Raw genomic sequence first — 26,796 nt, forward strand, 5'->3', positions numbered from 1 at the left:
ACCTATAAAACTGACAGTACCTGTAAAAACTCATCAAGAAAAGGACTAGCCAGTAAAGAGGGGCTAGGACTCTTTCATCCAGTCCACTACACAGCCCACACAAGGCAGGGGGAAAAAGGGAGGGATAGTTGAAGACAAATGAAACGCAACAACTCAGATGGAATGTTATGGTAAGTACATAACGTTTCTATCTGAAGTTGCTGTTTTCATTTGGTCTTCATCCTGTAGGACAGAGTCCCCAGCTACCAACAAACCCTGGGAGGTCCTCATGGAAGACTGTTCTGGAGCACAGCTGAGCCAAAGAATTCCCTGCCCCTGGAAAGAAGATCCAATTTATAATGGGTGATAAATGTATGCGATGACACCAAGGTAGCTGCAGAACAGATATCATCTAAGGAAACCCTGGATCAAAAGGCTGCGAAAGTAGCAACTGACCTGGGGGAATGCACCCGGACATGCCCTGGTGGAGATACCCATTTGGCGCTATAGGCCAACAAGATGCATTCAGAAATCCATCGAGCAATAGTAACTTTACAGACAGACTTTCCCAAGAAGAGTTTAGAAAAGGAAACAAAAAGTTGTTCAGCCTTAGGAAAGGATTTTGCCCTATCCAAATAGAAATGCAGCTGCCTGTGGACATCAAGCAAGTGCAATTTGTACTCTCCTTTATTCTGGAAATTTGGAAAGAAAACTGGCAGATTGATGACTTGGTTAATATTGGACTCTGATGTCACTTTCAGAAGAAATGGATTAGTCCGCAGGGATACCCTGTCTTTATGAAATACCATATAAGGGGGCTTGACAGTTAAGGCTTGGCTCTCAGAAACCCTCTTGGTTGAGGTAAATGCAAACAAGAAAGCTGTCTTCCAAGACAGAATCTGCAACTCAACCATAGCCATTGGTTTGAAGGGGGGAGAAACCAGAGCCTGCAGTACCAAGGTGAGATCCCAATGGGGCAAAGAATCTTTAACTGGAGGCCTAAGTACAAAGATACCTTTCATTCAAAAAGGCCTTACAAACCTTGGACAAAAACAAAGATGATGCATTCTTGCCTATATGAAAAATTTGAAATCGCTGCCAATTGTACCTTAATCACAGAGAAGCTACTGCCATGATTAAAAATATCAGCCAAAATCTCCAAAATGACCAGAACTGGTGCAGTGAAACGATCCAGGTCATGCTGAGAAGCCCAGATCGAGAAACGCTTCCATTTACTCGAATAAACCTTCCTGGAAGATGATTTGTGAGATGCTACCAAAATCTTCTTAATGGGAGAAGACAGCCTGAGAATCCTAACTATCAAGGAAACTGGAGCAACCAAGCCGTGAGCTTCAGGCCAAGTCCGGGTGAGAGATCCATGAGGGATGAGTAATCAGATCCAGAACCAGATCTAGCGTCCAAGGTGGACACACTGCATGAGATCACAGAGAGGGGAACCAAAGTGACGAGTCCAGAAAGGGGCAATGAGGATCATTGAGCTCCCAGCCATCGTGCTTTCTGAATGAACTTGGATATCAGAGGCAGTGTAGGGTAAGCATATAGTAGACCACAGGGTCAAAGCATGAACTAGAGAGTCTCTGGGGGGCTCCCCTGGATGGGAGTTCAGAGCGAAATACTCACTATACTTCATGTTGGAAGGAGAGGTGAAGAGATTGCAGCAAGGCCAACCCCACTTTAGAAAGATCTGCTCTACTACTGAAGGATTCAGAGACCACTCATAAGGCATCAGAATAGATCTGCTGAGCCTGTTCGCCAGTATGTTGGACCTCCAAGGAATGTGCGTTGCCACCAGAAAATGACCAGAGGAGATCACCCACTCCCACAATCTCATGGCTTCTCAACAAAGGGGGTAGGGATCTGATCTCCCCCGCCCCCCATTTGTTGATGTACCAGACTACTGACATACTGTCTTGTCTGAATGGCAATAGTCTCCTGAGAAAGATAGGCATGTAGAGCTTGCAACGCCAAAAGCACTGCTCTCATCTCTAGGACTCTATGATATGCAGATGGGTCTCTCTAGGGAACACCATATGCCTTGGGCCGTCCTTCTCATGCAGTGCCCCCCACCCGAGCAGGGGAGGTGACCGTGGTCACTGTGATCGCAGGGGAGAGAATAGACAGACAAACCAGAAATAGGTCCAGGGATTGAAGTCACCAAAGAAGAGAATCCTTGCAAACCTGAGACAATAGAACCACATGTGATAAGGGAAGGTCTAGCAAGGACCACTGTACAGCCAGAGGTCACTGAAGGACTCTCATATGAAGGTGTGCCATTGGAACGAGAGTGATCGTGGCTGCCATGGACCCCAACTCCCAAAGAACTAAATCCGCTGGGAGAAGTTTGGCTTGAAGGATGCAAGAGACATGATGTCGAAGGGAAAGCAGCCTGCCTGGAGGTAAAAACATCTTGCCTTGTTTCATAGGTTCATAGATTAGTACTAAGCTAACTGCCCTTGTGAAGGCCACTTTAAGCTAAGCCTATTATCTTATCTACACAAAACAACAAACCACCTTGTGATTGTAAGGCAAACACCTTAACCATTAGGCCACCCTCCCAACCCAAATATTGTCTATACGAGCCCCAATGAAATCAAGAACCTGCACTGGTTCCAGTTGGGATTTGTTGAAATTTATGGTTATGCTCAGGTAAGTAAGCAGTGGCGACTTCAAATCAAAGGGGGCTGCAGGAGACAGATGAATGGGTGGGGCCAATGGGAAGGGGTGTTGCCAACCGGGAAGGGGCAGAGCTATGCTCAAAACCACAAAAACTGGGACTTGCACTGCCCTGGGTGCCAAACCATTATTATGAGAGTCCAACCAAGACAAAATGAAGTGGAGAAGAAAAAAAATATTTTAATGCACTGACTACATGACAGCTTACTTAATATCTAGATGGAAACAAAAAAGTTGTGAGGCATGAACAAATAAATTACTTTTTAAATACATTACTGGAATTCCAGTTGAAATAAAGTATAAAAAAACAAGGAGCACTCAACTCAAAACCACTTCTCCTTGCACTGCAGTTCTAATTATAATTTATATTCAGCTTTATAAAAGTGCCAAGTGACATGCTGAAAGCAGCAATCTCTGATACCGATTACCCCCACTTGTAGAAATGTTTCTTATCCAAAAAAACCTACTGCGGTGCAGCCTGACAACAACTATCTACTTCTTTCAAGGGAAAACATGATCAAAGTACAAAATGAACAGCAGACAAGAAACAAGCTCAAGATAACTTGCTTAAAGGATTATTGTACAGTTTATGGACCACACATGATAGATTGGCATTCTGTTTAGTTTATTGGTAAAGTCTGAAAAGATGACTGCATGTCTCCAACAAATGTAATGAGCTTCTGAAAATAATGTAACTGTGTCCTTTATTACCAAAAGTGTCATATGCATTTCAATACCCAAGGTTTATACGTTATCTAGCTATGTAAATATTCTCTGCATGGCAACAACAAAAAGGCTTTCAATGTTGATAATTCTTTAACAGTATGCTTATTAAAGCTTACTTGCATCTTACAATCTCAGACAAGCTTACCTGATGGCCATTAAAGCATTGGTACTTAAACACAGAGCAACATGCACTGCAACAACATGCATTTTCTGAATAAGAAGCATAAGTCAACAGTATAAAAATATGACAGAAAACCAGAACATTCTGCAAAATTAAGGATAGATGAAAAGCCATAGTACTACTTGCGTCTACATTGGATGGGGGATACTTTGCACACTTACAGTGCATAACTGCTCCTTTCCTTTCCAGAGTCACTACATGGGGGAGTGGGGTACAACAAGTATGTCACAATTTGGAATGTCTCTGGCTGACAGTAATGGCCCTGACATATTTGTCATACCTCTCAACCTCAGAGCAAGAAATCTGGAAAACGCCATAAACAGAAGTAGGACAAAGGCCCAAAAATAAGGACAATTTTTAAATATTGCTCTTATAAACTTAGAAAGATAATAGAATAGTAGGTCTTGCATTAGTATGAATTTTCTGAAGGGTATGAAATCTGAAACACAAATGTCTGTCATTATTTTCTAACTTCAGTCTTTAATGATTTGCAACTAATTTGGCAGAAAACCACAATTTAAAACAGACCAAAAATGTGATGCAAAAATATAAAATAGCCACACCACACAGCTGGGAACCTGTCAAAAAAAGGACACATTTTTTTAATATTATTACTGTTAGGTTGAGCAGCTGACAAAATAAGATAATCTACATGCATTTCTAAAATAAAAGTTATATGTAACTCTGATCATTACAATTATTTATTAATTGTAAATCCTCCATGTTTCTTTCAAAATTGCCATTTTGCAGAGAGATTATTAGGGGGAGAGCAACATTTTGAGCCAAAATCAGGGACAGTTGAGAGGTCTGGATATACCTAATTCTATAAAGCGATTTATTTGTGCATAGCTCTCAACCTCTTAACGCAGGAAATCTGGACAAGGCCAAATATATTGGGGGAACAAACAAACAGTACTAAAAATTGCTCTTGTATAAACTTAGGCAGTTGATAGAATAACTGGTCTTGCTTTAGCATGCATTCTTCTGAAGGGTATGAAGTCTTAAACTCAATGCCCGTCATTAAGTGACTTCATTCCTAAATGATTTGCCAGAAAGCCACAAATTTTACGAGGAACAAACCAAAAATAAGAAGAAAAAAATCTATTCATTCTGCGAAAATCTGGACAGTTGAGAGGTATAGTTCAGCCGGGATAATTGTGTGGCAGAAATCCTACACGGCGGACTTAGCTCCCTCCCACACAAAAAAATGATGATCTAAGAGGGGTGATTGGTTCAATCTGGCTTCATCACTTTCAGCAGCATTCAGACTCAGCAAAAATATACAGTAACAAAAAAATGTTTATGCTTGTTGATAGTTGATTTAATTGGTTCCTAATCGAACAAATTCAACCAAGAACTGAGAGGGGGCGTACCTGAGCTGATCAGATAATCAGTAAACACCTTCCTGATTGTACTAAATTATATTCCTTGCATAATACAGTACAAGTTGTTAGAGGGTGTTTTAAATTTATTGATTTGAACATTTTCCAGTAAACAACGAAACAATATGCATGCACCAATAATGACAAAACTGCCCAATTTAGAACATTTCCATCATAAAAGTCTACTCAGACTTCTACAATCTACCAGTATCAGTAAATATGCACAATCTCTGCAGAAGTAAAAGTTATCTAAATAATTCCATATTAAAGAGATTTATAACTAATGAACAGGTTCCTGCTAGCAAACAACTTTATATTTCATTATTTCATCAACAAATAAAGGGCCTCTTGCCCTTGAGGAATACATTTCCTATGCTGCATTAAAAAATGATAAGCTAGTAATATTGCAATAGGGAATGGATGGCAAACTAACAGGTTCATCGTTACTAGGTATCTTCGCCAAAGAGGACATTCTCAGGACTGCAGCATCTACCCCCTTTAAAAGTACAACACAGTACAGTATCAACAATGCATCTAAATACTGTGAGAGTAGAACCCACAGATTTCTGCATCAAAAGCAAGTATTCAACCTGTTATGCTATTAACAATGCAAGCAGACTCAGCATAAGCAGCACTAAACTTATCTTCCCCTGAAGCTCTCAGCTCCTTGCAAAATCCACTCGACAAACAACTGTATCTCTCAACTTTGCAGCACACGGAATCTGGAAAAAGCCAACATTTACTGGGGGGGGGACAAAAACTAGACACATTTTAAACATTCCTTGTATAATCTTGGAAAGTTGTTAGAATAAAATGTTTTTACCACCATGCATTTTACTGCCAAGTCTTGAACCCAGGACCCTGTGCACTACAGTCAGAACAACATACCACTATGTCATATAAGCTGTTTCTTAACAGATATGAAGACTGAAACTTAAATGGCTATCATTTAGTAAATGTCAACCTTTTAGCACTAAACGCCTGGACAAAGCCAATAATGGGGGAATACAGTCCCCAAACATATTCAGTGAATTCAGTTCTCACCATAGCTCTCAACCTCTTAGCAAAAGAAAACCTGGACAAAGCCAATAATGGGGGAATACAGCCCCCAAAATAGGGACAATTTTCAAATATTGATCTTATAAACTTAGAAAATTGGTAGAATAAAAGGTTTTGTGTAGCGTTACCATATATTTTCTGGAGAATATGAACTCTGAAATTCAAATGCCTGTCATTATTTACTACAAAAATCCAGGAAATCACAGATTTTATGAGGAACAGAACAGATCAGATTCAGAGCAAAAACATGAGGCAAAAATCTGCAGTGGTGGTAGGTAGGGAATTCAGGCTCTTGCTAACTGTATCCAAGGTACAGGGTTTCAGCCTGAGTAACTGTAGCCACCAGGAATACTGAATTGGGGCATTTTACACACACACACACACACACACACACACACACACACACACACACACACACACACACACACACACACACACACACCCCAGTAGTGAGACGAGATGAGAAACGCACACACTGCAGTAGTGAGACAAGATGAACACACACACACAGTGCAGTAAGTGAGACGAAATGAGCACACACACAATGCAGTAGTGAGACGAGACAAGCACACACACAGACACACGCACGCACTGCAGTAGTGAGACGAGACGAGCATACGCACACTGCAGTAGTGAGACGAGACGCGCACACAGACGCACTGCAGTAGTCAGACAAGACAAGTACATACAGCCCTTACTGGGAAGCAGAAAAGTCTGAGCAAAGCCCCGAGATTGCAGTAGTGAGATAAGCACACACAGCCCGGGGTCCAAGAAAACCATGCTTGCAGCTGCTAATTACAGCACTGAGAAAAAAACATCAGTTTCCCCTTGCATCTGCTGAGTCCCAAGATTGCAGCAGCAGCAGTAGTAAGACAAACAAAAATCCTGGGTCCGACAGTGGGTCAAATACGAGCCAGGAGCCAATCAGTTGCTATCTATGCAGATTGGGAGCCAATCATTTCCTATCTAGACTGCAGATGTTGCAGTCCGTTCTCCTTCCAGTCTATGCAGTTTGTAACCGCATAGACTTCTGGGCATGTACACTGATGCCTTGTCTTTGTAATCTGGACTGGTTAGATGGCAATCCGGATAGGAGTTCCAGTTCGTTTCGGGACTTTTCATTTTACTTGCTGTAGTTTTCTGTTTTTTTTTCATTTTACTATTCTTCCCTCCTGTGTTTCATGCAAGAAATGTATGAATTCCTTTAGGTTATCAGCACTTGACTTTAGTGGCGTATACACTCTAACAATTATGTGTGCCAGGGTTGTCTTTAATGTCACAGTTACACAGTCTATAGTATTGGTGTTATCACTGAACATGTAATAATCACAGGTCTCATAACTACTGTTAATCCCTATCTTAACACCTCCACCTGATTTTTTTTGTTAGAATGTCTATTACAGTAAAAACATTTATACCCTGACAGAACTGGTTTCCAGTCATTGTTCTTTAACCATGTTTCACAATCATCAATCTTTTTGTAAACTTAGCAAATTCTCCAATTAAAAAACATATTAATGATGCTCCTAGCATTAACCACCATCAGATGCATCAAATGTTGCTATCTGTGAACTGTTAAATTTTTGATCTGGCAAAAATCCTGCCTAGTGTTCGTCAAATATTACAAAATATCTGCTGCAAAAATTCTCTTTCCTGATCTTGACAAATGCATGCTATCCTGTCTGCACGTGTGCCCAAAACTAGGATTGGATGCTCTATATATTTCCATTTTTGAAAACAACACATTTTTTCCATGTGGGTATTTACCCAAAAAATCTTTTCTTTTGGAGTAATCTGACTATCCTTTCTATATACTAAGAGGGCTGTAAGTTCCCTACTAACAGTCAAACAGTCCTTGTGGATGAGATCATTTGGACAGATATGAACAAAAACAGATCTGTACTTCCTTACATTAAGGTGTTCCAAGGCTTACCTCACAACTATTTTTGCTCCTGGCAAGCATAACACTATTCAATGTTCATTATCTTATCTGCAAATGTTAGTATCAGTTTCTCTAATAATTGAATCTCCAATTACAAAAATATATTTTCTGACTAGATCTGAAGATCTTCAGCTTCTAAAACCGTAATATCGGCTCTATCAATTGTTACAAAGGAATGATCTTCATCACCATTAGTCTTATTAATCTCACTGTTTTCATTGTGTATCAAATTTGCAGGCTTACAATCATCATCCAGCTGGCTTTGTACATCCACAGCTTCAGCAATGCAGTCATCATCTGTCTTTCTTTTCTTTTTTCTTACAGTAATGTCCTTCAATCCTTCCACATTCAATTTTCAAGGCTGCCAGCCCATCTAGCTAGAATTTTGTAAATAATTATATGTCATTGTAAATATTAATATGATCCATAGGCTTGTCTACAAATGTAAGTAACCTATGTGTTATGTGCTGAGCTTCAGAAATGTAACCACAGTGCACCCTGCTGGAAAAGAGCAGAAATGTATATGGACTACATGCCTATGTTTTCATGGAAGAAGTTGGAACATACAGAGTTAACTTGCAAACTCTGAGAAAATAAGTAAAGAGTTTTACAATTGTGTTTACCACAGCTAGAAGACATAATGTCTGCAGCTAGAGTTGTTTCTGTTGTCTTAAGACAGAAATAATTACTAGGTTTAAAATGTAAAAGTGTTTATTGTTTTACGACTTCCAGTTTCAGGCAAGCTTCTAAGAGATGAGTCAGTTTCTAAGAGAAGTATTTTTCACAGAGACATTTTAAATTCTGCTGGCATCTGTTTAGTCTGAGAACTAGAGGCAAGTGTCAAATAATGATGTCATCTAGCTAACCCAGCAGTAATGCGTATTATTAATTTAAAAACTATCTCAGGGAGAAAGTCTGTGCATTTTCTATTGGTCGCTCGACTGTAAACATCTCACCAGCACATGCCTTGCTCTGTAATACATAGTAGGTCTCTTAGAGATAGATAGGAAAATAGTAAGGTCAGTCTAGATGTTTTCTGTATTTATGTGAGACTGTCCTGCAATGTTGTTTTAAAGTATTTCCTGTGATTCTAAACTCTGTTGTCACTGTACTGGGTTATTGAGTATTGTCTTGTTCTGTTGTTATTTATTATTAAATATATTTAAGCCTGGCTGGTTTGATTAGAGATATATAAGCTCTTAGCATACTTGCATAAGTATTTGGTAACACTGTACAAGCCACTCTAAAATAGCATTAAAGTCTTGGACACACTTACCATTTGGATAATAGTAACATTACTCAGTAGAATTGCTCACCCTTTGTGAAGGGCCTTATATAGTAGCTGAGAAGTGTGGTTGGTGCCAGGTAGTACTACCGTATAGTCTGGGCAGAAGGAGGCATAGCTAGTGAACCTGTGCCAGCCTTCCCCAGGAGTGTCTGTGTGTTTATATATATAAATCAAACATCAAAGTGTGTGCCAGTTACATGGCCAGGGACACGAAGCACTGGCTGGACAGAGAGGGTTGCTGGAAGTTTTGGCTTGACCACTCGACTGAGATCTTAACCCTATAGCTGTGCCAGTGGGGAGTCTTACTGGGGATCTGGAGAGAGAGAGAGAGAAACCAGCCCCAGACTGACTGTGATCTCTGTGTGCTCTTAAGGGAAAATTGTATTTTACTGTGTTTGTACTTATCATCGCAATGTGCATGTCCCTCACTGGTGTTAGTGGTGAGGATTGAGGCTTCTTGATTACAGGGCCAGTGCAGTGGTGTCACAGGTACATTTTAATACCAGCAGCTTTACAAATACATTTTCAACACAAACATCTGTACAAATAAGTTTAATATACAAATGACAAATTCTTTACAAAACTCCAGCTAGCTATGCTGGCATATGTTACACATCTACTGTCCAACTTCTGCATAGCTGGTAATACCTCACACATCATCACATCAGTAACACAATTTTTTCATGACAACTGTTTTTCAAAACATATGGCAATGTTTGACAATCACCTAAAATATTTGCAAGGGAAAATATTTGGAAACATCTGCCATTCATTTTAACCTTGATATGGTTACCTAAATGACATCTCAATGATCAAAGTCACAGCTGATCATGTCATTACAGTTGCATGAAGTCAGGAGACACCTGAATGTGCTCTCAATACCGTGGTGTAATAATGCTAAGATATTACAGTGTCTAGGTCAACAACAAAATAAATGAATCATACATCAGGAAAAGACATGCAATAACTTTGAAACTATTTTAACATATTATAGTTATATATATTTGGTAACACTGTACAGACCACTCTAAAATAGCATTAAAGTCTTGGACACACTTACCATCTGGATAATAGTAACTTATGTAATCATTCACAGTTCTAGGAATTTCATAGAAAAAGAAGTAATGGGGATCACCATAACATCAGATTTAGTTAATATTGCCATGGTTTACATAGTCTGCAAAAGAGTGAAGGGATAGCTGGTGGCTTGCAGATAGTCACAATATTTCATTTTTATGCAATTTCACTATGGTCTTAAAAATGACAGTTTAGGGCTAGTCCAATAAAGTGCACTCATTTACTGTTTTTATGTTTTCTGTACAAGAATCAGTACTGCAACATTAATTTCTGTGATCTCTATTTGCATGTTATGCAGTTCTGAGCAAGTCTTTTATCCTTTCAAGTGCCTGTAGGCAATCCACCAGGCTAAAATGAGCAAAATAAAATAAACTAGATACCTACTGTGCATCAGTAAGTTTGCATACCTCCTCTAGAACATCTGTCAGTTTACTTAGAACATCTTCCTGTAGCTTCTGAAATATGGGGACACTGCACAAGACAACAAATTAAAAGTCAATTAATGGCCAGTGGTAAGAAACTCTCCTATGTAGAACACAGAACAATGAATGGCATATTTTAGTGATGACTTTTTCTGTGGTGGCAGCCCTTATCCAAATTCTACAGTCCTTTACATAAACTGCAACTACAGTCAAGTTCTAGCAGAAGTACTTTTTCATCTTTTTGTATAGGTTCTACATCACACTCCAGCATATCTGAAATATATTCTGACTTAACAGCATTGCTGAAGTTAAGTCTACACCCTCCAGGTAAAGCAGTCTTGCAGAATGCAGTTAATCTGTGTTGCACTGCATGAAGAAGAAAACCAGCCAGTACTGCCTTGGAAGAGCCCAACTAGTCCAGTCTATGCTGCACCAAAAGGATACCCCAGCATATGCTTTTGAAGAAAAACACAACTAGCCAGGGCTATCCAAGAAAGGAAGGCAAGTGATGATCCACAAGGGACAACTGACTCAAACTGTCCAAAAGGTCATTTTACCATACTGCTCCAAGCAGGATACCACAACATAATGTTATGCATATCACAAATGTGGGAATAGCCACAGGGGCACCAGAAAGGTAAATACTGGAAATGATGCCTCAGAACTAATAAATAGTCTGTGTGCTCTGGAACAGTACAAGCAGAAAGAGGATACCCAAGAAAGGTGCAACGAGTCAGAGCCCACCAGAAAAACATTATCTGTTGTCCTGCAGGAAACAAAGCCATAGCTAACCAAGGAGGCTTTCATTTTGGTAAATCATTATCTCTTATTTCCATGTGCACCAGACTTAGATTTATTTTTTACTCAAATATGAATCACATTTCCTCTTCCATTGTCATTAGAAATGAACAGCACTGTATGTTTGGGATTAAAATTTACCAAGGAAGCCACGACATTTACATTTATCTTGTCTGCTGTTCTTTGCATAAACCAATATCAAACTTACAGCAGCAAGTTATATGTTTTTTATATATATATATATATATATATATATATATATATATATATATATATATATATATATATATATATATATATATATACACACACACACACACACACATGCAATTATTTTCATATACTAGTATCAAACTTGCATCAATATGCGATGTACATGGGTGTGTCATTCAACTTATCACTTTATCTAATCACAAATCATCAAAAAAAAACGTACCTAATCTCATTTTATCTAAGGATATTCTTCAATACATTTTACTTATTTTAACTTTGGTAATAAAAGTTTACAAGTTTTTCATCACTGGTGTGAGTCTTTTTCTTAAAGACTTGTAAGTCGTACTGAAGTTTGCTGGATCGGGCGAGCTGGTGGTGCACTTCCAGTGCGTCTCCCTTTCTTCCACTGTAGTAAAACATTTTTTTAATTTTTATTCATAGATTCACAGACTGTCACTAGGCTAATGCCCCAAGGGGCCTTTCTAAGCCTGGCCAAGTTTTCCTGAAAGAATAATGATGTTCTGCATCCAAATATGACACTGAAGGCCAGCCATTTATAAGCTACCTCTGTCCATAAAGGATACGGGTGCAAGGCATGATGTAAATTTCCAATTCCCCACCCACTTGTCTAGGTTGTGCTTAAACTGGTTAACAGACAACCTCAGCTTCACGTGGATGGGAAGCTTTTTCAATAGGAGGGTCAGTCTCGAGGACACATCTGTCTCTCCAGCATGTTCAGTTTGTCACAGACAAAATTCAGGCCCCTAGACCTTGTATTTCTGGTACTCTGACTTATGAATATATAGGTGCTTTGTGGATGCCTTGTAAGCCAGGCATAGATCACCACTCAGCAATCTATAGGACACTGAGTAGAGGGAAACGGCTTTACACCTCTCTGCATAAAGCAGGTTTGTTATACTTTGTATTCTTTTCGTAAAAGAAAAAAACTCTAGTTGCTGCATATGCCTGGTCAGGTACATACCAAAGGGAGCATTGTGTCTATACGTACAATGGGATAATGGCTTCTTTGGATCTAGAGGACATGCCCTTACTTATAAGTTAAGTAACATAAAAGGGTTTCCTCACCACTCTGGCCATGTGGTAGTTGAAGGTAAGGCTACTGTCTACATGCGTACCCAGATCCCTGACCAATGGGTCAACTCTTAGGAGTGTACTATCAACATGGTAATTAGCCGGCATGGTTGATTTCCCAAAGGGTACAAATATGCATTTCTTAGCATTGAGTTTAAGACCATGGCTTTGGCACCATTTATTAGTCAGAGACAGACCTTCTTGAAGAATGCTAGTGTCTGCAGGGGAGTTGATAACCACCATCTTGCAATCTGCAAACTTAGCCAGCCTTAAACCTTCAGCATTTGCTTTCATTTCAGAGAAATAGATGCCAAAATAGAGTGGACCTAATACAGAGCCCTGGGGGACTATTGTATTTATTTTTTGTGTTTTTGGTTTAGATGAAATGAGTTTGGTTAAGTTTTGTTCAAATAAGTTGTGTTTTGATAAGTTGTGTTCAGTTTTTAGATGAAGTGACATACACCTGTGTGTGTACACACACACACACACACACACACATATCTATATCTATATCTATATCTATATCTATATCTATATCTATATCTATCTATCTATATATATATATATATATATATATATAGATGTGTGTGTGTGTGTGTGTATATATATATATATATATATATATATATATATATATATATATATATATATATATATATATACACACACACATACACACACACTCAAACATATATAGGTTCATAGGTAGGTACTAAGCTATCGGCCCAAGGGCCTACGTAAGCCTAGCCAACAAGGTTCCCTGGCTTACGCCACCCAAGAAAGTTATTTTCCTGTGCCACTGTCGAACAGAGACACAGAAGTGATCCCCGGGGTGTATTTCCTATTTCCCATCCACTCAAGATTTTTCTTGAAGAGTGCTAATGAAGAACTTTGCTTGACATAGATGGGTAGCCTGTTCCAGAGTATGGGAAGTCTCTGGGACAGGAATCTATCCCTCCAGCATGTCCTGTTTATTGGGTGACAAGGTTTAGGTCCCAAGAGCGTGTAGCTCGGAGGGATTGGGATTTCTTTAGGTGTAGCATGTCCAACAGCTCTGGGTTTGAGATAGCTTTATATGTTAGGCAGAGATCACCTCGGAGTAGGCGATATGCTACGGAGTAAAGCTGGAGTTTTTTGAGGCGGTCAGTCTAGGGCATTTGTTTGAGGCCAGTAATCCTCTTTGTGAGGTACTTCTGTGGGCTTTCCGGCTGCTGCAGATGTCTTGTGAGGTACATTCCAAAAGGGGTGTTGTACTCTATAATGGGTCTAATGAGTGTCGAGTAGAGGGGAACAATGACCTCTTTTTCCTGGATGAGAACCCTTTTATGATGAGGTGTGCAAAGTACAAGGACTTCCTGACTACTCTCTGTGGCGATGTGACTATCAAAGGAGAGACTACTGTCCACCTGGGTCCCAAGGTCTCTTATCACGCATTGGGTGTTAAGTAGATTGCTGCCTATGTAGTGGTTCATGGGTACAGAGTTTTTACCAAAGGGGATGGCACTGCACTTTTTGGCATTGAGCTTGAGGCCATGGCTCTGACACCAGGCATCTCTCTCAGCGAGGCCCTTCTGTAGGATGTCCACATCATTAGGGGACTTGACTATGGCTCCTAGTTTGCAGTCATCTGCGAACTTCATTATCCAGAGGCCTTGTGTTAGCCTGTACTTCAGAGAAGTAGATACCAAACAGGAGAGGTCCCAGGACGGAACCCTGTGGTACTCCACTTGTCACTGCTTTGAGGTCAGATTTGGAGTCTGCAACGTTTACAGTGTGGGTTCTGTCAGTGAGCCAGTTGGCAACCCATCTTGTGATGTAGGGATTTATACCTAGTTTAGTGAGTTTAGCTATAATTCCAGAATGGGGGATGGTGTTGAAAGCCTTGGTGAGGTCAACATAGGCTGTGTGAACCACCTTACCCTCAACTACGGCTTTGGTGACTGCCTCAAAGAAGTTGATCAGGTTCAGGAGCCATGATCTGCCTTTCACAAACCCGAACTGGGTGGGATCCAGAGTTTGGAGGTTATCAATGTCTTTGTTTATGAGTTCCATGATGATCCGTTCCATTGCCTTGCAGACCAGGCACGTCAGGCTAATAGTTCGATAGCTCCCGCGATCAGTGGTGGCTCCCCCTTTGTGGAGTGGGATAACTGTTGCTGTGCACCATTCAGTGGGCACAAAGCCTGATGTGAGGCTATTATTAAACATGGTGCTTAAGTGGGGAGCCAGTTCGTTCTGAAGTTTGTGTAAAATGCAGCCTGGGATGTTGTCCGCTCCCATGGATGCTGTGTTTTTGGCTTTAGAGAGTGCAGATTTTACCTGCTTAGTGATTACAGGGACTCTGCATTCTTCCTGTATAAATATGGGCCCTTTAAGGGGTAAAGTTAGCACTGAACCTATCTGCCAGGATGTTGGCAATATCAGTTGGTTCTGTAATTTTCGCGCCTTTGTGCTGTAACTCAGAACAGATCTGGGTGTTGCCATCGAGATTCTTGACATAGCTATAGAATGCTTTGTGGGTGTCCTCGGAATTGGTGGTGATTTTGTTTTCGTAGCTAGCTTTGGAAGATCTTATAAGGGATCTCAGCTTCTTACTGAGGCTGACCAGGGAGCTCCTCCACTCATGCAATTTTACTCTCTTTTGCAACAGTTTCTTCCTTCTGTTGTACAGTTTGTTTATGGCAGGGGACCACCAGATTGGCTTCCTTTTTTGGAGGATAGCGTCTTGGTTCTGTTTGGGATAGCACGATCCATGCACTCGTGTAAGTGCTTATAGAGTGCATTTGTGTAGGATTCAGCAGTTGTAACTGTATTGTCCATCTGCATATATTATACATAGACACATACCTACTTGCTCTGCTTTTCACTTATCATATCATTAATGATGTACTAAATGATGAAATTACGATGTTCTTTATTAGATCCCTGTTGCAGTAGTCATTACAGTATGGAACATGTCTGGCAATTTGCACAGAGGAGAGGATTAAAGTGCAGTTAATGCGCTCCTTCCTGTCGTTCAGTCGTCCAGAGTTTGATCCCCTCAGCCTGCACATCTTAACTGTGCGAGTCCAAGCAAGTCAGTTAACTAGATAATGTTTACAGGCTAAACCTGAAAAAAAGGTCTAGAGAGATCAGTGTTTGACCATGGCCAACAAATACAAACAACATTTTAAATAAACAAACTAATAAAATCCTGCCAAGGATAATGATTGTTCAACCAGTCTACAAAGCTTCAGGCTCATTACTTGTGCACTGTGCATCTGACCTTAGCATGAGAGTATGTGCTACTATAAGAAGGAACTTCTGAATGTGCATGAAACTCAGAACTTTCTTGGTAACCATTTGAAATCTTGGGAGTTGATTCTGGTTTGCCAAATTCTGAGATGTGAAGAATGAATAGCCAAATATCTGAACTTGTACAAAGGCTGAGATTGCCATTCTTTGAAGTATTTCCTTTTCTCCAAGGAACAGCAATCTCAGAGTGGGTATATAAAAGTTTGGGAGTATGAGGGGCCCCTCTGTTTAAAAAAAAAAAAAAACTATTTAAAAGGAGAAGAGTATCTATGTTTAATATTCACTGTTTTCCTGTTTTGTTTGTTTTTTGAGATTTGGGACATGGCAGAGCAAGTCTCAAGATTTCAAGAGGCAACCTATATATTATAGAAACCATATATAAACAAGCATTGGGGAAATAATTAAAAGTTGTGTACTCAGCATAACTAGGCATCTGAGTTGTCCATTTTCATTCTTCCTCAACGAATGAAACCTCATGGGTTACAGATCAGATTCTCTGATTCAACCACATACTTTAGACTTCGGATCCAACTCTCAAGCTCTTCCCTCTTACCCATAATTCCATGGTCCATCCTCTATACCTCATATCGAGTTTGTTGCCATAAGAACCCGGGATAGCTCAAAGAATAGGGCTCAAACCCAGAACTATAAGTTCCAATAATTAGTCCAACAGGTTCCTCCAGAATATTTTAGGAAGGGGATGGAAGTGGGGTGGGAGTTGAGGAAGAAAAAGAATGGACAACACAAATGCCTAGTTATGGTGAGTACATAACTTTTAAATCAGATGATGTCCTTTTTATTCTTCCTCAATGATGGGACAGAGTCCCCAGCTATGTTAATTTTGGCTGGCCCTCATGGAAGGATATTCCACAGAAATGTTGAGCCAAAGGCAGCTCTGCTTCTGGATATTAGACTCAAATTGTAATGAGTAACAAAGTATAAGCGCTTGACCATGTATCTGCTGTGCAAATGTCATCAGAAGAAGTTCTTGTCCAAAAAGCAGATGAAGTGGCCATGGATCTAGTTGAGTGTGCTTCAGGTGGTCTAGATAAGGAAATGCCTTGTTGAGAATGCAATCAGTTACCATTTAGCCAATTTAACTTTAGAAACTGGATAACAGTCAATTTGATGAAAAGGATAACAATACCTGATCTGGTTTTCTGACTTGTTTCATTCTCTGTAGATAAAACTGTAATTGCCTCTACGCATCCAGGAAATGTAGCATGTATTATTCCTTGTTTGAAAAATGTGAAAAAAAAAGAGAGAAGGGCTTACATGTAAAGTTACTCCATCTATATGAAAAATAATGTATGGAGCCTGATGAAAGAGCCTGGAGTTCAGAAATTCTTTTTGTGGAAGCAACAGCTACTAAAAGGGCTGTTTCCCATGACAGAAATTTTAAATCATTTTTTGCTGAAGGTTGAAAGGGTTTCTGAGTCAGTCCTTATACACCACAGTCAGATCCCAAGGAGGTGAAGGATCCTTTACTGGAGGTCCAAGAGGTCCAAGAAGAAAGTTACCTTTCAGAAAGGCATTACATAACTTGGAAGAGGCCAAAGAATAGTTTTCATCTCCTATATGAAAATTTTAAAGGGTCTGAAAGGGCTGCCAACTGTAGTTTAATCGGAGAAAAAAAACAATCTCCTTTGAAAAGTGTAGCCAGAAAATAAAGGACAGCAGAGACGAGGGCAGGAAGAGTCAATATTATTTCTCAGTGCCGACAAGGAAAATCTTTTCCAGTTGCTCTTGTAAACCTTCTTGGGGGAGTATTTTTGCACAGATAATAGAATGGTACATACTGGGGGAAGAAAGCCTGGGCTGTCTGACTATTACTGGAACTGGAGGAACCATGCAGTTAGTTTGAGGGCTGGGATATTGGGATGACTAATCCCTGATGGATGTAAGACAAGATCAGGAGTTGGTTCCAGTATCCAGGGATGATGATGAGATCAAAGGAAGGAAAACCGCAATTGTCAAGGCCAGTAATGGGCAATGAGGATGCCTGAGCTCTTCAACGGGATTGCTTTCTGTAGAAATTTGGGGATCAAAGGAAGTGGAGGATAAGCATAAAGGAGACTAGATGCCCAAACGTGGACTACAGCATCTCTAGGTTACTCCCCTTGAGGGGAAATCAGGGCAAAATACCTGCTGCACTTGTTGTGGTGGGATGCATAGAGGTCGCAGCACAACTGACCCCAAAGATGGAAAATTTCCTTAGCCACTGATTGAGAGAGACCACTGACGAGGCATCAGAACAGACCTGGTTAGTCTGTCCGCTAGCATATTGGTTTCCCCAGAATGCAGAATGTGCATTGCAATTAGAAAGTGGTTGGTGGAGATTGCCTATTGCCACACTCTTACAGCTTCTCTGCAGAGAGGGTACGACCAATTGGCCCCTTGTTTGCTGATGTACCAAATGACAGGCATGTCAGTGTAAACTGCAATAGTCCCTAGAGGACGAGCATCTTGAAATGCCTGCAACTCTAATAGGACTGCTATCATTTCCAGTACATTGATATGTGAATTGGTTTCTTGAGGGGACCACGTGCCTTGGACCATCCTTCCCAAGTTATTTGCCCACCCCAAATTTGGACCATGGCCAATTGGGGCAGTAGACCAAAGGGCCAGACCACATAAATGTCATCCAACTGGATCCACCAATGGATGTGGTGTTTGCAAATTGGTGTAAGCTTGACTGGAAAAGATAGGGGGTGTCAAAGAATAGACCATTGAACAGCCAGAGCCCATTCAAGAACACCCATATAAGGGTCTATATCACATTGTCAAACTTTACTATTTATTGAATACCTCTTCGTTAAACTCACTTTTTTGAAACCCCTTTTTGTCAAATGATCATTTTAGCAAATATTTTCCTATGGAAAAGAACTGGCAGTCCAACTAGTGACAGTCACAAAAAAGAATAACATTTAAAACCCACTCAGGTGGAGGGCTTTGCCCTCCATCCCCCCCAAACCCCTAAATAAATATAACAACTCCGAGATCACACTACAGTGGGGAAAAGGGCAAGTTCACAATCATGGCCCACTGCATTTTTTCCTGGGAAAATATTTGCTAAAATGATCATTCAACAAAATGGGGTTTTGACAAAGTGAGTTCGATGAAGAGATATTCGATAAATAGTAAGTTTGACGATGTGACACTGACCCAGATATAGTATCTTGCTAAATTAAGTAGTACTATTGCTGCTACCACAGACTCCAGCGCTTGAAGAATTAATTTGGCTGAAGGAGACAGATGGGAAAGAATCTGATAAACCTGAGATTTGGGTGTGTGTATGCCATGAGTTAGTAAGGATGCAATTTGCGCTGTCAGGCTCTGTACTGGTGTCAGATTTGACTTGGCATAATTGATTATTCCCAGTGAGTGACAAATCTGTAGCAAATGGTCCCTGGATTGTTGAATGAGATGCATGGAGTGGTAGTAAGAAGCCAGCCGTTTAGATATGGAAACATATGGAATCCTTATAGTCTCAAGTGAGCTGCCACCACTGCCATATATTTGGTAATCACCCTGGCAACTGTGGTGAGTCCAAAGGGCAGGGCTCTGAATTGGTAATGTCTGGCTCCCAGCCGAAAGTGTAAATATCTTTGGGAGTGCCTGTTGATTTCGATAAGATAGTAAACATCCTGAAGATCTATACAACACATCCAATCATCCTTGTAAAGAAATCGCAGAATGGATTCGACCATGACCACTTGGAACTTTGACTTCTTCATGTACTGATTCAGTTTGCTCAGATCCAAAACTGGTCTCAGGCCACCTGTCTTTTTGGGCATTAAAAAGAAATGCGAGTAAGTTCCGAATCCTTCTTGGTCTGGTGGGACTCTCCTGGATGACTCATTTGTCTAGCAGTTTTTGAATTTCTTAGGCTGCTGCCTTCCTCTGATTGGGTGGAACATCAGGAAGCTTTTTTCTTTTGCAGACTAAGGGTTGGGAAAATGGTGTGAAGTAACCTCTGGATATTATTTTTTAGCATTCAAGTATATTTTGTTATGGTAGCCCAGGCATCTGGGTGCAAGGACAATCTTCCCTTGACTGTCTCCAGAGGTGAGCAGTTGGGCAGCCCTTCAGGAGTGCTGATAAGGTCTGTCCTGAAAAGAAAGAATCATGGAAACCCTGATTTTGCAGGCCTCCTCTGCATCTAGGGTGACATCTGCCATTAGAGCTGCCGCCTGTGCCTCTAAAGGTGTCGTCTCTGCATACATCTTGGAAAGGACCCTGAGATTTGTAAAAAAAAGAAGTTACGTCTTACCATAATGCTCCATCTGTGTTGTTCATCTTCATTCATTACCGATGGGTATTGGTTCTGTCCTCGGAACCAAGCCTGTCATTTACCAAGATTTACCAGCCCTAAACTCTTGAGCTAAGATTTTACCCAGAACGCCCTTTCCCCTGTTACCTCAGATTGAGTTTGCCAAACAAAAAAGTAAAGCAGATGCTATCTCTAGTCAGAGTGAACCTATTCAGATGACACAGGAGTCAAAGCGATCCCGTAGGAACCTTTGGAGGGGGAGGGCAGTAATGAATAAATGAAGATGAACAACACAGATGGAACGTTATGGTAAGGCAACTTCTTTATCTGATGTTGTTAATCTTCATTCATTCCTTACCGATGGGACAGAGTCCCCAGCTACCTTTGTTTGTGGCAGGCCCATGTGGAAGAATGTCCCTGAGCACCATTGAACTGAAGGATGCTCTTCCTCTGGAGGCCAAATCCAATTTGTAGTGAGTGATGAAAGTATGAAGGTTGGCCCACGTTGCGGCTGCACAAATGTCATTCAGGGAGGCTCTAGCATGGAAAGACGCAGAGGTGAAACTGACCTGGTAGAGTGGGCTCTATGTGGTAATGAAAGGTTATTTTTGTCATAAATTAATGTGATGTAGTTTCTCAACCATTTTGCTAGTGTCCCTTTGGAATCAGGACAGCCTACTCTAGGTCCTGAAAAGGCCACAAATAGTGGATCTGATTTGCGGAAGGATTTTGTTCTGTCTAGGCAAAAACGTATTTGTCTGGGGACATCCAGTGAGTGAAGACAATACTCTCCTCTATTAGAGTGGTTAGGAAAAAATACTGGGAGGTCAATTGTTTGATTGATGGACAGGTCTGAAATAACTTTTGGCAATAAGGACAGGTTGGTTCGGAGTGATACTCTGTTCTTATGAAAAATAAGGTAGGGACGCTTGATGCACAGAGCTTGAAGTTCTGATATGCGTCTTGCTGACATGATGGCTACAAAAAATAGAGACTTCCATGAGAGAAACTTCAGATCACAATCAGATGCAGGTTCAAAGGGAGGTCTAGTTAAAGTTTGCATGACTAATGTGAGATCCCAGGGTCCTACTGGCTCTCTGAAAGGAGGTTTTATGTGAAAGACGACCTTCAAGAATGTTTTGCAAAGCCTTTGAGACATAAGGGATGAGTCTTGAATACCATTATGATAATTTGAGATGGCAGCCAAGTGGACTCGGATAGTTGAGGCTGCTGCGCCTGAATTGAGTAGATGTGCTAGGTATTCAAGGACAGTGTCAACAGGCACTGTAAAGGGGTCCATCTTTTTCTTCTGTATCCATATCGAGAATCTCTTCCACTTGCTGAGGTAAGTCCCTCTGGTGGACGACTTGTGAGAAGCAATAAGTATATTGCTGGGGAAGATATGTCACTCAGCCTGGCGATCATTGGAAGTGGAGGAACCAAGCTGTCAGCTTGAGACTTTGGATGTTCGGATGAATTAGTCCTTGTGAGTGAGAGATCAACTCCGGGGATGGCTCTAGGATCCATGGTTGATTTAGAGGTCAGGCCAAAGGAAGGGGAACCAAACTTGTCGAGGCCAAAAGGGGGCAATGAGTATCACTTTGCTTCTCAACCAGAGGGCTTTCTTCAAGAAAACGGGAATAAGGGAGAGAGGTGGAAAGGCGTAAAGCAGAACCGAGGGCCAATCGTGGACAAGAGCGTCCCTTGGTGACACCCCCGTTGGGGGGGGGGATCAGGGCAAAGTAGTCACTGCATTTGTGATTGGTTGGGGAGATGAAAAGGTTGCAGCAAGGCTGGCCCCAGCATTTGAAATGTTTTGCTGCTAACAGAGGATTGAGGGACCACTCATGAGGCTGAAGAATGCATCTGCTCAACTTGTCGGCAATCACGCTGAAGCTCCCGGGAATGTGCTTTGCTATCAAAAAACAGTTGGAAGCTATCACTCAATGTCAAATTCTCATAGATTAGGTTCATAGGTTCGTACTAGGCTATCTGCCCTAGGGCATTTATAAGCCTAGCCAGAGTGTATGTGGCTTACACCACCCCTTAGGATGAGAATACTACGCCCTTTTAGGGTTTAGTTTACTATGCCTCTGTCTAGTAGTGACACAGAGATGACCCCCGGGGTAAACCTACGATCTCCCATCCACTCGTCGAGATTTCTCTTGAATAGAGTCAGTGAGGGGCTCTGTCTAACATGGACTGGGATTCTGTTCCAGAGTGTAGGGAGCCTCTGGGTTATGATTCTGTCCCTCCAGCACGTTCTATTTATTTCTGTGTTGAGGTTTAAGTCACTTGTTCTCGTGGCTCTGATGGATTTGGATTTTCTGAGGTGGAGCATGTCCATTAATTCAGGATTGGACATGGCCTTGATCGTCAGGCACAGATCACCTCTGAGTAGGCGGTATGCGACTGAATAGAGCTGGAGTTTTTTCAGTCGGGCAGCATATGACATATGTTTAAGACCCTTTATCCTCTTGGTGAGGAACTTTTGGGGTCTTTCCAACTGCTGCAGGTGTCGGGTGAGATATATCCCAAATGGGGCATTGTAGTCAATCATTGGCCTGATAAGAGAAGAGTACAGGGGCACAATGACCTCTCTTGATCTAGATGTGAAACCCTTCATGATAAGGTGGGCAATATAGAAGGTCTTCCTAACCACTTTGGCAATGTGAGTGTCAAATGAGAGGTTACTGTCAACCTGGGTCCCTAGGTCCCTGATTACCTCTTCCGTACTAATGGATTACCGCCTATGTGGTAATTTGTCGGTACCTTGTTTTTCCCAAAGGGTATGACTATACATTTTTGGCATTCAGCTTAAGGCCATGGCTCTGGCACCAATTATCCGTTTCTATGAGGCCTCTCTGAAGGATGTTTGTGTCCGCTGGAGTATCAATTATGGTGCCCAGTTTGCAGTCATCTGCGAACTTTGTCAGCCACAATCCTCCTATGTTTGCCTGTACCTCGGAAAAATAAATGCCAAACAAGAGGGGTCCCAGGACTGAGCCCTGTGGGACACCGCTTGTGACTGGCTTAGAGTCTGACATAGCTCCAGCAACTCTGACCCTGTGGGTTCTGTCCTTGAGCCAGTTTGCAACCCATCTTGTGACATATGAGTTTATATTTAAGCTGGTGAGTTTGTCTATGATGCCCGAGTGGGGTATTGTGTCAAAGGCTTTTGCAAGGTCAAGGTAGGCTGTGTGAACTGCCTTGCCCTCATCAATGGCCTTAGTGACTGTTTCAAAAAAGTCGACCAAGTTCAAAAGGCAGGATCTGCCCTTGACAAAGCCAAATTGGGTAGGATCCAATGTCTGTAGGTCCCCATTGTCTTTGTTTATGAGTTCCATAATGATCCTCTCCATAGCTTCTCGACACAAAGGGTAGGACTTGGTTCCCCCTTGCTTGTTAATGTACCAGACCACTGACATGTTGTCTGAATGAATTGCAGTGGTCCCTGACAGAAGGATCGAGTGAAATGCTTGCAAATCCAGAAGCACCACCCTCATTTCTAGGACACTGATATGCAATCGGGCCTCTGTTTCTGACCAAGTACCTTGGACTGTCCTTCTTTGATGAAGCCCCCCACCCCATAAGGGAGGCGCCCGTGGTTACTTTGGCCTTGGGTTGATGGGGACAGAAGGGGCGAGACCACTGTTGTCTGTCTGGTTTCATCCACCATACTAAATCCTGCTTGCATCTTTGAGTCACTAGTATCAAGAAAGTTAGAGGATGCTGAAGGGGATACCATTGGGTTAGTAGCAACCATTGAAGAAGTCTCATGTAGAGTCTCACTAGAGGTACACTGGTGATAGACGCTGCCATAGAACCCAGCAGCTGAAGTACTGATCGGGCTGGAGATATTCTTGGGGATAGATTGTAACAGAGTATCATCCGAACCTGGGATCTTATCCTTCGAAGCCTGTGATCAGGTAGGGATGCTTACCAATTTTTCATGTCCAGGACTACCCCAATGAAGTCTAGGGATTGAGAAGGGGTTAATTTGCACTTTTTCCAGTTTATTGATATGCCTAGAAAAGGAGCTACTTTCAGGGTATATGAAAGAGTTGCTTCCAGTAGACGCTTGGTAAGGGCGGTGAATCATCCAAATACAGAAACACCCGGAATCCTTATAGTCTCAAGTGAGCTGTTACTACTGCCATATACTTTGTGAACACTCTGGGGACTGTAGAGAGTTCGAAGGGCAATACGCATAACTGAAAATGATCAGTCCCTGGCGTGGAAGTGAAGATATTTTCTTGAGAGTTTGTCCATTTTAATATGGTAATGCACATCTTTAAGATCTATTGAGCACATCCAGTCTTCTTTCTCCAACAAGGGGAGGACAGACTGCAACATGACCATCCGGAATTTCTCTTGCTTGACAAACTTGTTTAGCACGCTGAGATCTAGAATCGGTCTCCAGTCCCCTGTCTTCTTTGGCACTAATAAGAACCTTGAGTAGAATCCAGATCATATTTGGTCTGGTGGTACTGTTTGGATGACTCGTTTTTGAAGCAGCTTTTGAATTTCTAGTGCTGCTGCTTCCCTTCGACTGGGTGGAACGTTGGGAAGTCGGGTAGGAGGGGTGGGATAGAGGTTGAAAGGGATGCGGTATCCTCTGGTGATTATCTGTTGTAGACCAAGCAATTGCGTGATGCACATATGGCTGCTGCACGGTTCAGAGAATAGCAAAACGTTCTACCAATGCTTTGTATAAACATGTGTGCCAACACAATACTGCATCTTTTTATTTTGCTGTTACAGATTGTATTGTGGGTAGATATAGGGATAAATTAGGATGGCATGATATACTTAATTTCAAGGAACGTAAATGGATTATCAAGCTAGGAGCTCTATTTCCACCTGGGCTTAATGATCAATTATAATGCACCAATGAACTGCTTTATGAGTTTTATATATAGATATAGATATATATATATATATATATATATATATATATATATGGGTCCCCCCTTTACATTACCGAAACGACACTTCACCGACACGCAGAAGACCGAGATGAAACGACCGACAAGCAAGTTGACCGAAAAGGTGATTTGCCGACAGCCGAAAGACCGACAAGGGTAACGTGTGAGCGACTTCGGTAAGTGTGCGATTGTGACGGAGTTAGGAGCGGTCAGGTAAGTGTGCGATATTGTGGGATTTTGGGTTAGGGTGTGGGAAAGGTGAGCGTGTGGTAGTGTCAGAGTTAGGTTCGTTAAGGTAAGGTACAGTGACGGACTGTAGTGAGGGACGGGTTAAGTGAGTTAGGTTTAGAGTGCGGGTAGGGTGAGTGTGCGATAGTGACGGGCTTTATGTTTTAGGGTGGGTTAAGTGAGTTAGGGTTAGGGTGCAGGTAGGTTAAGTGTGCGATAGTGACAGTCTTTAGGTGTAGGGGTGGGTTAAGTGAGCTAGGGTTAGGGTGCGGGTAGGGTAACTGTGCGGTAGTGTTGGACCTTAGGGTTAGGGTTAGTGGATATGTCGTTGTGTGTCATGTGTAGTTTACGTTGTTTGTGTCGGTGTAATTGTGTTCGGTTTTGTGAGTTGTCGGTGTTGTGTGGTTTCTGTTATTTGGGGTCGGTGTTTTATGTGTCGGTGAAGTGTCGTGTCGGTAATGTAAAGTAGACCCATATATATATATATATATATATATATATATATATATATATATATATATATATATATATGTGTGTATTTTTGGTTGCTCGTATTTACTCACTGAAGAAGGCTATTACAGCCGAAACCACTTTGGGGCAGGTAGTTGGGTTTATTTCCCTCTACCTTGTTATGTCACTTTTATTAGTCAAATAAAATTGTGGATTTCCACCTTTACTGCTGGCTTTACTAACGTTTGAATTATCCGTTGTACCCAAGAATCTGTTGTTATTGTTAGCCAGGCAGAAGGGTACAAGAAGAAACATCAGACTGCTTCCAGAGAAAAGCAACTGGGCTGCTCTTCAGGACCGCTGGTAGGGTTGGCCAGAGAGTCACTGGAACCCTGGTTTCACGGACCTCTCCTGCCCTGAAAGGGGCGCCTTCCTTTAGAGTTATCCCCTCTGCCTCAAGGGGAGAACTCAGTTTGTGTGTCACGGAAAAGACCCTGCAATTTTTTGTGCCACATCTTTCTGCTCCTGTGATTCCAAGAGTAGGAGCGCTGGGGAGCTGAAAAACGCATGCCCATGGCAGAAAGGGTCTTGCCATCTTTCTTGCACCTAGCCAATGTGTCTAATTTTAGGGTCAAAAAGAGAAGAGGCTTCAATTGGAGCATTCAAGGAGGAGGTCTTGAAAGGGTCTGGAAAGTCACTGAGGTGCATGCAGGCATGACATCTCATGACCACGCCTGCACCCACAGCTTTAGCAGCTCCTTCTGTGGCAT

The 26,796-nt window shown here is 41.5% G+C and overlaps 1 protein-coding gene across 1 annotated transcript in view; it reads right to left on the minus strand.

Moving 5' to 3' along the window:
* Positions 1-26,796, minus strand: part of LOC122811247 (cGMP-dependent protein kinase 1-like) — a 4,027,247-nt gene that overhangs the window by 2,122,690 nt on the left and 1,877,761 nt on the right. Inside the window, exon 5 of the mRNA XM_044082966.1 lies at positions 10,736-10,799. Coding sequence (XP_043938901.1) covers positions 10,736-10,799 — 64 coding nt within the window. The remainder of the gene's footprint in view (positions 1-10,735; positions 10,800-26,796) is intronic.

Source organism: Protopterus annectens, chromosome 9.part0 (genome assembly GCF_019279795.1).
Source record: "Protopterus annectens isolate FY-2018-M chromosome 9.part0, PAN1.0, whole genome shotgun sequence".
Taxonomy (NCBI): Eukaryota; Metazoa; Chordata; order Ceratodontiformes; family Protopteridae; genus Protopterus; species Protopterus annectens.